The sequence below is a fragment of the Paralichthys olivaceus genome, chromosome 10 (assembly GCF_024713975.1).
Source record: "Paralichthys olivaceus isolate ysfri-2021 chromosome 10, ASM2471397v2, whole genome shotgun sequence".
Taxonomy (NCBI): domain Eukaryota; kingdom Metazoa; phylum Chordata; class Actinopteri; order Pleuronectiformes; family Paralichthyidae; genus Paralichthys; species Paralichthys olivaceus.
The window spans coordinates 811,011-827,300 of NC_091102.1; the positions used below are offsets into that span (position 1 = coordinate 811,011).

The 16,290-nt window shown below is 46.5% G+C and overlaps 1 protein-coding gene across 1 annotated transcript; it reads left to right on the plus strand.

The window, feature by feature from the left end:
* Window positions 1–96: 96 nt before the first annotated feature.
* Window positions 97–9,343, plus strand: sucla2 (succinate-CoA ligase ADP-forming subunit beta). The gene is made up of 11 exons (XM_069532715.1): window positions 97–253; window positions 1,821–2,016; window positions 3,397–3,496; window positions 3,976–4,138; window positions 4,652–4,780; window positions 5,575–5,713; window positions 6,039–6,200; window positions 6,472–6,614; window positions 6,762–6,882; window positions 7,103–7,191; window positions 7,800–9,343. Exons 1-11 carry the CDS (start codon window positions 140–142, stop codon window positions 7,872–7,874), a joined length of 1,431 nt encoding a protein of 476 aa, XP_069388816.1. The 5' UTR covers window positions 97–139; the 3' UTR covers window positions 7,875–9,343.
* Window positions 9,344–16,290: the final 6,947 nt, after the last annotated feature.

A 16,290-nucleotide genomic window follows, 5' to 3' on the forward strand; every position in this document is an offset into this window, starting at 1 on the left:
AGTCAAAGTATCAATACAACAACGTAGAAATACTCGTGTGCGTGTTTCCTAGTCGTGCGTTTACTTTGAGCTTTTATTTTGGAACGACTTTCCGGCCCCTCGTGAACGCAGCGCAGTGAGACCGCTGGGTTCACGGCGCATGCGCAGCATTTCTCCGCAGAGAGGAAACATGGCGACGTCCCTGATCTGCAGCCGCCTGACGGCCGGCCTGAGGAACTCAGGGGCCCGGGGCTCCGTCAGCTCCGCGTCCAGGGTGAGTGTGTGTCCGGCCTGGGGAGAGCAGGTCCGGCGGTGGGAGCCGGGGTGCGTGTCCGCGCTGCGGCTTGTTTTTCGGCCACAGAGGCTCAGAAAGTGTCGGGGTCGGATTTGACTTTCATCGGGTTCCAGATTGTTTTCGCTAACATGCTAAGTAGCAGGGGAAGCTAACTGTAGCGCGGGCGGCTGTCAGCGCCGCGGAGCCCGGGCTGACTCACAGCAGCAGCCGCTGACCTCCACCCGGGGCTCCCTGCGACATCTGCCCCGCCGTGTCCCCGTCCTCCGGACAGAAGCCGCCCTGCCCCGGGACACCGACTGTCCCCGCAGAGACAGGCCGTGATTCAGGGGGGACACCGGGGCTGTGACCGCAGACATGAAGACCTAGAGACGAGTCAGATCAGGAAGCACATACACCTCTGGCAGTGTGCACTTCTAATGAGATATACATATATATATATATATATGTATGTATATATATATATATATACATCTTATCTACAAGTTTTTCATATACATACATCAAATATACAAGTTATACATATATACATCTTATATACATCTTATATACAAGTTATATCAAATATACAAGTTATACATAATATATACATCAAATATACAAGTTAGAATATATACACAAGTTAGAATATACATCACATAAGCATCATCTGAAGTTCCAGCAGCTTGAATCTGTCTGGGTATGAAAGGTTCTTTGTCTAACTACCTTGTCTCACTTTGCATCATGTCTCAGCAACACTACTACTAGTAATTATTATTACTCATGTTCTTCCACCTGTTTTCTGTTGTGTAGCACTTAATACTTTGTGTTTACAGAATAATAATGATAATATGATTCTGACTGATGAGTCACAGCAGCTGTGTGACTCCAGCTCTGACAGGAGACCTGCTCCTCTGAGCTCTGCAGTGTGTTTGTAGAAATGATAAGAAATACAAAGATCTGACTTGATTCCTCATCAAAGCTAAAAACTCAAAGTTATTTGATCTATGTTTGTGTTTTAGGATGAGATTTGAACATCTTCCTCTGTGTTGTCATGTTTTTCACCAAACGTAACGAAACATAGATAGGACTGTTGACAGTGGGGCCCCTAAGATTCTGCTCAGGGCCCCATCAAGGCGTGGGCTGGCCATGGACCCTTTATTAATCCTAAATAATAGAAAGAAATAGAGACAAGAGATCGACCTGCAGATAGATTAGATCTTTATTGTCTTTTTAAGATTTGACATTAAAACATTATTAATAAAAAGGTTGATGGTTAAACTGTAAAATTGTAAAAACACCCTCAGAATCATTTTTATTATCAGTATCAGAAGACGTTCAGTCCCTGATATCAGCCCCAAAAATCCATGTTGTTCGGGCGCTGGTTTCAAAGTCATCATGTGAGTAATAAAATACATAAAGTGAATGAAGAGGTGAATAAAACCTCAGTGTCACGTGTCAGTTTATCTTCAGCTGCTCCAGATGAAGAATCTGGTTCTGCGTTGGTGAGAGTTGTAAAGAACGTCTCCTCCCTGTAACTAACCTCTCTCTCCTCCTCTGGTTCCTCCAGGTCCTCTGTGGATCTTCGGGTCTGTTCGGAGGCCATGTGTCTCAGCAGCACCCCCCCCACCTGCAGCAGCAGCAGAGGAACCTCTCCCTACACGAGTACATGAGCATCGGGCTGCTGAAGGAGGCCGGCATCTCCGTGCCCGCCGGCATGGTGGCCAGCTCCTCGGAGGAGGCGTACGCCATCGCCAAGCAGATCGGTAAGCTGCTCCGAGCAGATGAGAGTTAAACAAGCTGTCGGGGTTAATGATCGGAAGGAAAATAAAAAGCAAATGAATCAATAAGAGTTCTTGTAGTTTGTCACTGTTCTGTTAACCAACATTAGAGATGCAACGGAAGAATGAACACTGAGCTTCAGGTTCACAGACAACTCAGATTTATAAACCACGTCTCGTTGTGAAGTAACAAACAGTATTTAAGACGTTTTACACTCACTCAGTGTTTGCATTCATTATCTCCACTGTGGCAGCCGCCATCTTGTAATTTGTCCAGCCACAGTTTCATAACAAACCAAAAATAGTTTTTACACGTCTCATAAAAACATGAGAAATCCGAACTTGGTGTTTTGCTCAGTTTGTGAATGTCAAGCTGTGTTGTGTTGTTTTATTGCTGCGTGTTTGTCTGAGCAGTTCTTACTTTCATGAGAACTTTCACTCTTCAGTCTGTTGTGTGTGAGAGCGTGTGCAGCCCCACTCCAGACATAGATTGAGTTCTGTGTGAAAAGCTGCAGTTTGATCACTGATTCAAACTGAAAGTCATTTCATTTGTAAGTAACTGTAACTGAAATACAAACGAAATGTCTTTTTCTTTGATGGAGCTCCACTATCTTCACTAAACATCACACACACACACACACACACACACACACACACACACACACACACACACACACTCAAACAAGCACATCAACAGACAACTAATTAACAAACACACGTCTTCTTCTGTTGTTATTTAACATTTAATCAAAAGGAGAAAGAACTATAATGGAACCATCCTGACACTGACCCAGTCCTGCTGACACACACACATTCACACAGTCTAAATATAGCGTCCTCTCACTTCAGTGGTATCAGTTGACGTAGATATTTCTGCAACATGAAGAAGTTGTAGTGTGACAGGTGACGCTCCACTCCAAAGACAGCGCCCCCTGTCTGTCTCAGCTCGATGGTCCTGCTCCGTATTCAGCCTCCGTCACTGTATCTTCATCTCTTCTCTCACTGATGGACAGTAACTAGTGTCCCCTCTGGTCGTTGATGTCTGACAGTGTTTTATTGAATATGGATCCTGAGTCAAATCCCTCATTGAGTCTCATTCAGTTCAGTTTTCCTCATGTGAGATTCAAAGGTTAGTTCAGATCTGGGATCAGCTGCTGCAGAATGAATCCACATTAATGTTAATGAGGCGAGTCTAATTAAAGCTGACGACTCGTAGCACCGAAAGAAAATGAGCTGCAGCAGCAGAGGATCCGAAACTGTGATGGTTGTGACACAGTGAAATAAAGACTGGAACAATCTGCTCCAGAGCTCTGAGCTTCTTATGTCTCAGTTAACAAAGTGTTTTATGTGTTTGTGTGTTTTCAGGCTCGAAGGACCTGGTGGTGAAAGCTCAGGTTCTGGCCGGGGGCAGAGGGAAGGGGACGTTCGAGGGCGGATTGAAGGGAGGAGTGAGGATCGTCTACTCGTAAGTGACTCAGCGTGTTAGACACAAATCGAATGCAGACAAACATCCGTGAATTATCTGATGCAAGTCACAGCTTCACTCTGCGCGCGTCAGATTTAATAATATCTGAGGGCGTCGTGCAGAAGTGTGATGAAAGGGAATGATCCACGTGTAAAACAATTCACACCTGACACATGACAGAGAACATGCTAACACACATGTAGACATGGACAGACATGTTAAAGAGAAAAAGATTCCCCTTCTACCTGAGGCAGGAAAAGAACCATAGACTGTAAATAAAGATGAGAAACAAGACATCTTCTAAAAAAGAAGCCAAATCATCTCGATCGCCCCCTGGTGGCTGGCTGCAGTATAGGTCATGAGCCCCGCCTCCTCCATGTTAGCAGATGGGGTCAATGTTTTCAGAGGATAAAATTATAATTCAGTGTTTTACATTGAGAGCCCTAATGCCCCCCCTCCCCCTTCTTCCTCCTCTTCAGTCCCGAGGAGGCCCGCGACATTTCCTCCCAGATGATTGGTCGAAAGCTTTACACCAAGCAGACCGGGGAGGCGGGTCGAATCTGCAACCAGGTGTTCATCTGTGAGCGCAGGTACCCACGCAGAGAGTACTACTTCGCCATCACCATGGAGAGGTCGTTCCAGGTGAGAGAACACACACACACACACACACACACACACACACGCGTTGTCAGTGATTGGTTGATTGATCTTGATCTAAATCATTGAAGAATTCAACAGATCTGATGATGCAGATAATCAATGCTTAAGATTTTGACTCTTCGTTCCTAAATAAGAAGATTTTCATTCTCTTGGTGTTTTGATACAAAATCAAGTGAAACTAGAAACTCTACATGTTGAATCTGTGATTCTGAGTCGTACCAGCAGGTGGCAGCACAGTCTCAGATTTCATTGCTTCAAAATCAGTGTTAAACATTTTACTTATCCTGAAGATCGTACATGTGAGAGATCCGTCCCAGAGCTGTGGGGGTGTAACCAATAAAAACTACATTGTGATATATTAGTACTTCAGCTTCTTCACTGTGCCACTGACCAGACGTCTTTTGGCAACATGTGAACGTCCACAGATTTTCTACCCAACATGCTTCAGTCGCTCTGAGTTTTAAAGTCCTCGTCTCACTCTGTTTCGTCCCACAGGGCCCCGTCCTGATTGGCAGCTCGCAGGGAGGCGTGAACATCGAAGATGTCGCAGCAGAGAATCCAGACGCCATTGTGAAGGAGCCCATCGACATCGTGGAAGGCATCAAGATGGAGCAGGCTGTAAAGGTACAATCAATAACTCACTGGGGAGGAAAAGTATTTTCTAAACAAGACACAGGAACAGTTTCAGGACGGAGGAAGTCAGACGTCTCCCACCTGTCGCTTCCTGCATCGATTCATATTTTACAAAAATGTTGTGGAGTAAAAGTGAAAAGTAACTGAAAATACATCTCGTTAAGAACAGATCCATGAACATGTATTTAAGTACAGTAACCAAGTAAATGTACTTTGTTACATCTGGTAAAAAACTGTATTTATCCATCAAAGCACTTTCTGAAGGTGAAACAGTTAATTATGAACATGATCATGATTTTAATCACAACGAAACTCGTGACGGATGAAACAGACGCGGTGACTCAGAGGAAGTGAACAGACGTGGTCTCATTTCAGGTGGTTGTGTGTGTTCTCCTGTTTGTTTTGTCTTCTCTTCATCTCTGGATATTGAACATGCTGGTTGTCATAGTGAGAGCGGAGCTGGTTGTGTTTGACAGACAGAAGCTGCTCATTCAATGTTTTTGTACAACTCAGTGACGTTTTCTGTTTCCAGTGAAACAGAAGAAGCTGCTTTTCTCTTCGGACTCGAGTTACAACCCTGACAACACTTGTGACGCGGCCGTTTCTCTGTAGCTTCATCATCACAGCCACAACTTTCACGTGCACGCAGCCGCTCGACCCGTTCTCGAGATATTGATCGTAGTCGCTCGATCGATTTGTGAAGAGAGTTACCGGTGATTCCTTCTGCCGCAGCGTCCCGATCACCTGCGGCGGTGTGTGATGTCATGTTTTGTGCGGTGCTGCAGGTGGCTCAGAAGATGGGCTTCCCACCGGCGCTGGTGAACAAGGCGGCGGAGAACATGATGAAACTGTACAACCTGTTCATCAAGTACGACGCCTCCATGTTGGAGATCAACCCCATGGTGGAGGACTCTTCTGGCATCGGTACACACACACACACACACACACACACACACACACACACACACACACACACACACACACACACACACACACACACACACACACACTCACTCACTCACTCACTCACTCACACACACACTCTCTCACACACACAGACACACTCACACACACACACACACACACACTTCATGTTGTCGTTGTAATCCTGAGGTGAGACGTCTGAACACACAGATGATGACATCGTCAAATTCAAACCCGACAGCGACGGAGCCGTCTGTGGGCACAGATGGTGTTTGGAAGTTAATCTTCTTCTGTTGACTAAACTCTCGTGTGTCTCTGTCATCAGTGATGTGCATGGACGCCAAGATCAACTTTGACTCCAACGCTGCGTACCGCCAGAAGAAGGTGTTCGACCTGCAGGACTGGACCCAGGAGGACCCCCGCGACCGGCAGGCCGCCAAGGCCGACCTCAACTACATCGGCCTGGACGGAACCATCGGCTGCCTGGGTCAGTGATCGCCCCCTGGTGTCTGGCTGCAGTATAGGTCAAATACTCTGTCTCCTCCATGTTAGCAGATGGGACGTACACAGGAATTCAATTTGGTTTTAATTAGTTATTTAAAGACACAAAAAACCTGAGACCTCATGATTGACAGCTGAGACCGGCTCCTGATTGGTCGAGCATGTGTATAAGACACTTGAATATCGCAGCTGGCGGAGACGTGTCGTCCATCTTTATTCACAGTTCGATTGAAACCTTTGACCTTTCTTTCTTTTAGTAAACGGAGCAGGTCTGGCCATGGCCACCATGGACATAATCAAGCTCCATGGCGGCACGCCAGCCAACTTCCTGGATGTGGGAGGAGGAGCCACAGCTCATCAGGTGACCGAGGCGTTCAAGCTCATCACGTCTGACAGGAAGGTAAGAACGCGTCTGTCGCCTTCTGACGCTCTGATGTTAGCGTTATGCTAGCATAGCCTCGTGGTAGTTAACGCTGGTGCTGATTCATCAGGAGAACACTATATGAAAATGTCAGTTTTTCATTGTGTGCGTTGTGGCCGGCGTCAGGTTCAGGCCATCCTGGTCAACATCTTCGGAGGCATCATGAGGTGTGATGTCATCGCTCAGGGCATCATCATGGCTGTGAGAGACCTGGACCTGAAGATCCCCATCGTCGTCCGGTTACAAGGTACGACAGTGTTAGAAACATTTCTACAGTTCACACGTGAGAAAAGCTTCCACTGAATCTTTTCATCGGGAGGAGGGGGCGGCACGAAATGAGGCGGAGCCTCGCAATCCTCTAAAAAACAACAAAGGATCAGCTCATGTTCAGAGCGTCTCCGTTTCAAACTGTTTCTTTCTCTGATAAATTACTTTTTCGTGTAAAATCTAAAATCTGTGTTTTTTAGGAACGAGAGTGGACGATGCTAAAGCTCTGATCGCTGCCAGTCCACTGAAAATCCTCGCCTGTGACGACCTGGACGAAGCTGCCAAAATGGTACACACACAAACACACACACACAGACACACACACACACACAAGAAACAAGACACAAGACGTGATGTGTTCGTCAGCGATGTGTCGACCTGCTGGTTGACTCTGTTTCCTGTGAACAGAGACGGGCTGTTCCCCTCATTTCCTGTCTGGATGCTAAGTTAAAATCTTCAGTTTAATGTCGAGCGAGCTGCCGGAGCTGAAACAAGAATGAAAACAGTTTCTGAAAAGGTCGATGTCGTCTGTACGAACTTTATCAACACTGTCGATTAACAGTCAAAGAGTAAAGATGAATTTATATAGAACAGAAGTCCTTCACAATAAAAGCATCAAAACAACAATATTCATTGAATAAAAACAGAAGTCTGTTAAACTGAATGTTTTCTGACTAACGGAGCGTTTCTTCCTCTTCTCCTTCTTCTTCTTCCTCTTCTTCTTCCTCTTCTTCTTCTTCTTCTTCCTCTTCTTCTCCTTCTTCTTCTTCCTCTTCTTCTTCCTCTTCTTCTTCCTCTTCTTCTCCTTCTTCTCCTTCTTCTTCTTCCTCTTCTTCTTCTTCTTCTTCTTGTTCTCCTTCCTCTTCTTCTCCTTCTTCTTCTTCTTCTCCTCCTCAGGTTGTAAAGCTTTCTGAAATCGTGTCGCTGGCTAAAGAAGCTCAGGTGGACATCACCTTCCAGCTGCCCATCTAAGAAAACCTGGACCTCCCCTCCCCCTCCCCAACACTTCCCTCTGTATCCTGCCCAGGGACACCCCCCCCACTCCGCCCCCCCGACGACCCCAGGGAACGTTTATTTTTCTCTTCCTGACTTTGTGGCACGATGGCATCACTCCGCTCAGACACGTTTTACGGTTTCTTCCCCACATCTCGTTTAACTTATGTTGCACTCGAGTCGATACGCACAAACCCCCCCTCCCCATCTCTGCTTCACGCACCCCCCACTCGTCGACCTGTTCGATCAGCTGTTCGATGTTTGATTTCAGACTCAGTGTTGCTGCTGTTACATATGAAAATAAAGGTTGGACGTTAAATCCGTTAGTTTCCTCGTGTGCTCGAGTGACTTCTCTGTGTCGTGTTTGAGAATGTGAGAGAATAAAGAAAGCACTCGTTTTACTCCTCGCTTTATCACAACACTTTCATGACGTGCCACCATTTTGAGTCAGTGTCAGCTGTCAACATGGAGGAGGTGGATGTATGACCTATACTGCAGCCAGCCACCAGGGGGCAACCCAGAGGTTTTAGCACCGATTCATTCAGCAAACTTTCAAATATGAGAATCTCCAACAGTCGCAGAATAATTTGATCTCGATCGACCGATTGTTGCAGTTGTTTATTTGCCTCCTTGTGGTTGTTGTGTGTGTTGCGCCCCCTGGTGACTGTATTTTGATATTAGTCAGTGTGATGCGTAGTTTGCAGTTTAGAGTTTCTGCCGCTAAAAAACCCACTGGATTCAGAGTCGACTCTGACGGCATCAAACCCTGCTCTTGCTGTTCGAGGAGCGTGTCACCGTGTCGGAGGTTCAGGCCTGAACAAATGCTGGTCACCCTCTGAACGCACCACGTACGTTTGATTCCTGCAGACTCGGCTCCTCCTCTCCTCGGCTGTGTCCGTGCTGTGGAGTCGTTAACTTGCTGGCTGTGATTTAACTGCACTTCTCCGAAGATCCACTGCAGCATGTGGCCGTGCACGAGAGCGCCACTTCCGTCCTGACGTGGGGACAGCGACACGTCCCGCGAAGGGAAGCGTGTGTTATCACGTTAGCTAACAGGACGTGTGAGGTTCCAGCTGATTCTCAGGACTCAGATGAGGAAGTCGTTACTGTCGCAGCTCCAGGTTTAAACGAGTCTGGATCTTAAGTCGTGTCTGAATATTTATTTTCTTCTGCCTCATTCTCACTTTGCCATCGTGCCACAGTCTGCTCCACATTTCATCTCAGCGGTTTATTCTCCTTTGTGTAACGTCAGAGTCCGGGCGGCGTCCTCAACAGTAAAATGCCCCCCCCCCCCCCCCTCCAGCGCTCCAAACACAAGCCGACATTGTGAGTTGTATGTGATTTATTAAATCTTGTAAATAACCAACCTGATGTTCTCACTGTAAAATATTTATGATCCTGAAAGATGACGACAAAGGACGAAAAAAATAAATGCAGAGAACACCTGAGTCTAGTTTCTGTTTCTGACGTCACGACTCGTTCAGGTCAAAGTGTCAGTGGTCATGTGACGTGTTTTCAGGTGTGTCTGTGTGGGCGGAGCCTCAGGTGAATGTATTATAGCTGCTGGCCTCTGACCAATGAGCTGAGGTTTAGTCTTCAGACGACTTCCTGTTGTGTTCAAGTCTTTTAAGTGTTAACCACACACACACACACACACACACACACACACAGCTTTGAAGTCCTTCTCTCCTGCGACACGATGAACGTCTTTGATCGTCCGGCCAGAAGAGAGAAAAGATTGTAGACGTCAGGTTTCGTTGCGTCGCTGTGGAGATGAAAAAGCGAGTGAGATGAATGAAGTGAACAAGAAGTAAAAAGGCCTCAGCTGGAGTCGCTGCCGCAGAAGAAGGTTCAGTCACCGTTAATGTTTGTCCATCATGGAGCCTCCTCCCCTCAGCAGCGCCCCCTGCAGACAGTGAGCTCCTGCAGCTGCTGCCTCGGACTGATAAGCTTCAGTTTGTGCTGCTGCCAGTTCTTTTATTTAAAGGTGAGATAAGTTCAGCCTCACCGAGCCGAGGGGGGGGCAGCTGGGTCCATTCAGGAACACTTTATCTGATGTGCTGTGATGAAAATAAGACATTTCTCAGAGGGGGGGAGGGGTGACCGCACACACATGGAAGTAAACAGTTGGTCGATGATGTCACACATTCAATATGAAATCTGACTCATGACTAAGTTTGAATTAAATCCCTGAGATTTCGAGATCTGTGTCAAAGTACGAGGACATTTTAAAATGTAGAGAAGTATAAAGATGTGTTCAGTGTGATGTTTGTGTTGAGCCTCAACATCTCGTCCACTGACGCAGACCTAATCTGTTTCTCGTCTCCTCACTGAGACCTGACTGAGACGTCCAAAACTAAAAACTCAGAGGAGAAAACTGATGAAGGAAAGAAAATCATGATGAAATATAGACACATATATAAACACATATATAAACACATGTATACATATATATGTGTTTATATATCAAATGTATGAAAACTGGATCTGAGTCTGTTTGTGACGGCTCCGCCCACACTCACCTGCACATCATCAGGAGCCAATCAGCAGAGGTCTTCACCTCCGGTCGTTGAGTTCAGGATTTTAAAGACAGAATCTTCTGACATAAAATGTAAATGTCACTTCTCTCATCATCTGTTGACCTGAAGACGAAAGTTTCTTTTTCCTGAAACTTTAAAATGTGTTTATTTCAGGATCAGCCTTTTTAAAATGTAAACGCAGTGAATCACACAACGGTCGTTGTCGTAGTTTGAGATTTCAAGAGTCGCTGATAAGATGGACGGTTGGGGGACATTCTTCCATCCAGATGTTTGTGGAATGAGAGGGTCGATGATGACGAGGGCACAAACATCAGTCCAGATAATCGAGCTGTCGTCACGACGATGCATGAGAACGTCCTGGTCTCCACTGGTTGAGTTTAATGATCTGCTCAGTGTTTCATTAATCCACATTAATATTCTAACATGTGTGTGTGTGTGTGTGTGTGTGTGTGTGTGTGTGTGTGTGTGTGTGTGTGTGTGTCCTCTGAGCTGCTCAGCAGGACGCAGAAGCTCATTTGGGACCATTTTAAATTCTGGGGGAGATTTAAAATTAGCTCAGCGTCTCTTCATTCACAAGTTATTACACCCTGAAGCAGCTCGGCTCCTGGAGTCGACAGGAAAGACTGAGAGTCTGTGGAGACGACGGAGGAGCGATGGTGACGCTAAGATCTGTCACAGAGGAGGAAACGTGAGAACAGCTGACTCAGCAGCGTGAAGTGTTTTCAGATCTGATCATGAAACCAACGTTTCATCAGTTTCACGTAGAAGACGAAGACGTCCACTTGGACAGACGAGGAGGTTCCAGATGTTTTGGCGATGAGGGCCGACGCCGTGTGGACGAGCTGTAAACAACAACACTGATCTTTACACAGTTTAGACGCCATGTCCCGCCTCCTCTCTGGACTCTCTGGACTCTCTCTGGACTCTGGACTCTGGACTCTCTCTGGACTCTCTCTGGATCTTCGGAGCAGAAACAGTCGATGATAAAACAATAATAAAGTTTCCAGCTTATTTCAAACTCACAGTTTGAGACTTTTGAAAACTGAGATGTAAAATAATATCAAGTTCTAATCATTTCTTGCTGCTCGTTGATAAAAAGTTTGAAGCATTTTTTTTCTTATTGTTGAATCTGAATCTCTTCGCTCGGCTTCTTCTCCCTCTGAGACTCTCGTCCTCTCTCGTCCTCTCTCCTCCTCTCTCGTCCTCTCTCCTCCTCTCTCGTCCTCTCTCCTCCTCTCTCCTCCTCTCTCGTCCTCTCTCGTCCTCTCTCCTCCTCTCTCGTCCTCTCTCCTCCTCTCTCGTCCTCTCTCGTCCTCTCTCCTCCTCTCTCGTCCTCTCTCGTCCTCTCTCGTCCTCTCTCCTCCTCTCTCGTCCGTCTGTGCAGAATGAGACACATTGCAGGTGTAATGGAGTCGTGTCCGTCCCTCTGAATCCACACTTGAAGAATAATAACCCGTGTCTGATCTGGAGACGCTCCTCTGGGCGGACTGACGGCTCAGGTGTTTGTTGGGTCCGAGGTTTGATTTCCTGTGGGGACGATGTTGTTTGAAATGAAACGTGTCCGAGCGGCTCAGTCTTTGTTTCCAGACAAACACCAGATCTTTTATCTGACGACTGAAGTTTCCTTCATTCATGATTTCTTTCTTTTCTCTCTCTGATGTGAGTAGAAGAGGAACTGATCAGTGGCTCGTCTTTATATCTGAACCATCTTCAATATGTCCTGATGGAAATTCATCAGATGAGGTCGTGCTGCCTTCACTGCCCAGGTCTTCTGGAGGAGATTCTTGTTTAACTCCACTAAATAACAGATTAATCACCATCACATTGATTCCATTTCTTCTCTTTTGCACCTCTGATCGAGTGTTTTCAGGTTGTCTGCAGTTCTCTGACGGAGCCTGAGAGAAAATGAACGGAGCTCGACCTGAACCCAGCAGGAGGTCTGTTCTTTTTTTATCGTGTCTGAACCCGAACTGAACCTGAGCTCCAGACGACCGGACCACCAGGAGACACGTGGGTCTCCAGACATCTCAGGAGCTCCTCGAGGAAACCTTCAGTTTGACTTAAGGATGAACTGAAAACACGTCAAAGGTCAAAGGTCGCAGTGAATTCATGTGAGTAGAAGAATATATTTTCATTCCATCTGTCTCAAGAGAGTTCCTCTGACCTTTGACCTCACAGAACATGTGTGACCTCTTGAACGTGATATCTCAAGTTTGAATTTTGAATTTTGTCTCAATCATTGGATTTCAGAGGTCAAAGGTCACCGTGACGTCATGTCATTATGACTGAAGGGAATATTTCAGAACATCTGGAGTGACACATGTGGTTCTTTAAAAAAACATCACAATGTTCGGATGACATCAGATGTATTTCTCCTTCCTGCTCTCACAGGTTCAACAAAACTCACACTCCCAGAATCCCCTGGGGCGTTTGTTAGGTGACATTAAGCTCAGTTTCTGCGCTCGCCCTCCTCCGTGTTGACCTTTTACTCGTGTTCCCTCCTGGATTCTTTGGCTCTCGAATCATCGTCGTCTCTGTGGAAACTGGATCCGGCTTCACGATGAACTTCACAATGAACGTCACGATGAGATTCACGATGAGATTCACGATGAGATTCACGATGACGTCACGATGACGTCACGATGAGATTCACGATGAGATTCACGATGACGTCACGATGAGCTCCTGGTTTCTGCAGCTTTATGAACACTTGCTATCATTTGTGCAACATTCAGGTTGATGGAAGGTGAATGAGACGTTTCTCGATGATGGTAGTTTGTTAATCGACCGGTTCGTCTCATCGGCTTCGAGACGTGTTTGTAACGAGCAGCAGAATCCAGAGAGATCTGGACGTGAGAGGATTTTCTGACCAGACGTCTGCAGCAGCAGCAGATCTCACTCCTCGTGATTCTTCTGCAGGTGTCACCATGACAACTTGTCCTGCGTTGATGTGCGGCGGCGACAGTTTGGTTTGTTGATGCGAAGCGAACATGAGGTCGTTGTGTCTGTGGACGTGAGCGGGATCAGGTCCAGACTCGGTTTCATGTTTCGTTTCATCGCTCTGACATTTCGGAGCCGCAGGGTTTTTTTTCTGCGGGGGTGCCGTCGTGTCGTGGTCGGCCACGACCCATCAGAGCTGCAGGTGTGACACAACGAGACAAAAGGACAAACCTGACGTCCGCTCCGATCCACGTCAAACATCCAGCTTCTGTCCGAGCGGGAACCTCACCACTCTGTTTCCATGGAGACGATATTCTGATGTGACCAGATTAAGACAATCTGAATAAAACACGTGAACGATGTTCGATTCCTTTCACCGGATTATCTTCTGTGGTTCACATGTCTTCATCTAGGTCCTCTGACTGTGAGACAGTGTGTACATGTGTGTGTGAGACAGAGTGTGTACATGTGTGTGTGAGACAGTGTGTACATGTGTGTGTGAGACAGTGTGAGACAGTGTGTACATGTGTGTGAGTCAGAGTGTACATGTGTGTGTGAGACAGTGTGTACATGTGTGTGTGAGACAGTGTGTACATGTGTGTGTGAGACAGTGTGAGACAGTGTGTACATGTGTGTGTGAGACAGTGTGAGACAGTGTGTACATGTGTGTGAGTCAGAGTGTACATGTGTGTGTGAGACAGTGTGTACATGTGTGTGTGAGACAGTGTGTACATGTGTGTGTGAGACAGTGTGAGACAGTGTGTACATGTGTGTGAGACAGTGTGTACATGTGTGTGTGAGACAGTGTGAGACAGTGTGTACATGTGTGTGAGTCAGAGTGTGTACATGTGTGTGTGAGACAGTGTGTACATGTGTGTGTGAGACAGTGTGTACATGTGTGTGTGAGACAGTGTGAGACAGTGTGTACATGTGTGTGTGAGACAGTGTGTACATGTGTGTGTGAGACAGTGTGAGACAGTGTGTACATGTGTGTGTGAGACAGTGTGTACGTGTGTGTGTGAGACAGTGTGTACATGTGTGTGTGAGACAGTGTGTACATGTGTGTGAGACAGAGTGTACATGTGTGTGTGAGTCAGTGTGTACATGTGTGTGTGAGTCAGAGTGTGTACATGTGTGTGTGAGTCAAAGTGTGTACGTGTGTGTGAGACAGAGTGTACATGTGTGTGTGAGTCAGAGTGTACATGTGTGTGTGAGACAGTGTGTACATGTGTGTGTAAGTCAGTGTGTACATGTGTGTGTGAGTCAGAGTGTACATGTGTGTGTGAGTCAGAGTGTACATGTGTGTGTGAGTCAGAGTGTACATGTGTGTGTGAGACAGTGTGTACATGTGTGTGTAAGTCAGTGTGTACATGTGTGTGTGAGACAGTGTGTACATGTGTGTGTAAGTCAGTGTGTACATGTGTGTGTGAGTCAGAGTGTACATGTGTGTGTGAGTCAGAGTGTACATGTGTGTGTGAGTCAGAGTGTGTACATGTGTGTGTGAGACAGTGTGTACATGTGTGTGTGAGTCAGAGTGTGTACATGTGTGTGTAAGTCAGTGTGTACATGTGTGTGAGTCAGAGTGTGTACATGTGTGTGTGAGACAGTGTGTACGTGTGTGTGTAAGTCAGTGTGTACATTTGTGTGAGACAGTGTGTACATATGTGTGTGAGTCAGTGTGTACATGTGTGTGTGAGTCAGTGTGTACATGTGTGGAGTCATTTCACAATAAAAGCAGTTTCCTTCATGGAATCATTTGTGTTTCCTGCAGGAAGAAGATCAAAGTCTTGAGTGTGTCATCTCATTGTGTGTTTTAATGTTATTATGGTCTGTTGCAGGTGTAATTGTATTAACTGGAGCCTCCAGCCGCTCCTTCAGCTCATCACCATGGAGACCTGAGCGTCTGTGACATCATGAAGCAGAAGGAAGAGGAGCTGAATGCTGCTTTAAATAATCGAACTTGATCATCTGATGAAAGTGCTGATTTAAATTGATCCATGAGTCTGTCTCACCTGAGCCTTTTTAAAAACCTCTATTATTGTTATATAACTTATTATATTATTATGTTTGTAAAGAAGTGTGTACGTCACCACAGTGACATCGTTACCTTCACGCCTGCAGCAGAGAGACGCGGTGAGAGCGATTAGCGGTTTTTAAAAACGTCTTCAGCTGCGTGTTAGCGGAGAAGCTGCTGGACGTTTGTCTCCCGCTGGACTGACTCATGCTGGACGTCGGCTGTCTGCGTTGTGAGGTGTTCACAGAGAAGCTCGGAGTAAAATGTCAGACGACCTTTAAACGGTCACATCGATTAGATGACTCCGCCACGATTGGGACGAAGCTAACCAGCTTTCATGGGCTGTCCTTTACCAGACGAGTCAATTAAAGGGACAGAGACGACAAATCCCCGGCGCGGGGGTTTGATTCCTGCTGTGTGCTGGTATTTTCTCAACAGTCTTAACCACGACCAACCCCCACTCTTCAGATCTGAGCCAGAGCAACACTCATCAGATGGGACCAAGACCTACAGAGATCAAGATGGACGACACGAAGACCTTTAAAAGTGAAGCCAGGGACCGTGATGATTGACAGCTGAGACTGACTAGGGATCGGTCCAACACGTGTGTGGGTGGGACCTTGATGCCTCGGCTCCGCCCCACGATCACCCCAAGATGGCAGCGTTTGTATCTGAGATAATTTGGCTTCATTACAGGAGGAGGAGTCGCCTTCGTCTTCTTGATATCAACAGGCAGACTGAGGTCCAGACCTTTAACTAATAAATACTTCAGGATACTCAGAGAAGTCGCAGACCAACATCATGAGTTGTGATGAATCTCACGTCACTCGGCATCAACCCACCGAGCTCGACTCAAACCAGCAGCTTCTGTTCTGTGTGAAACCACCTGACCGTCCACGTT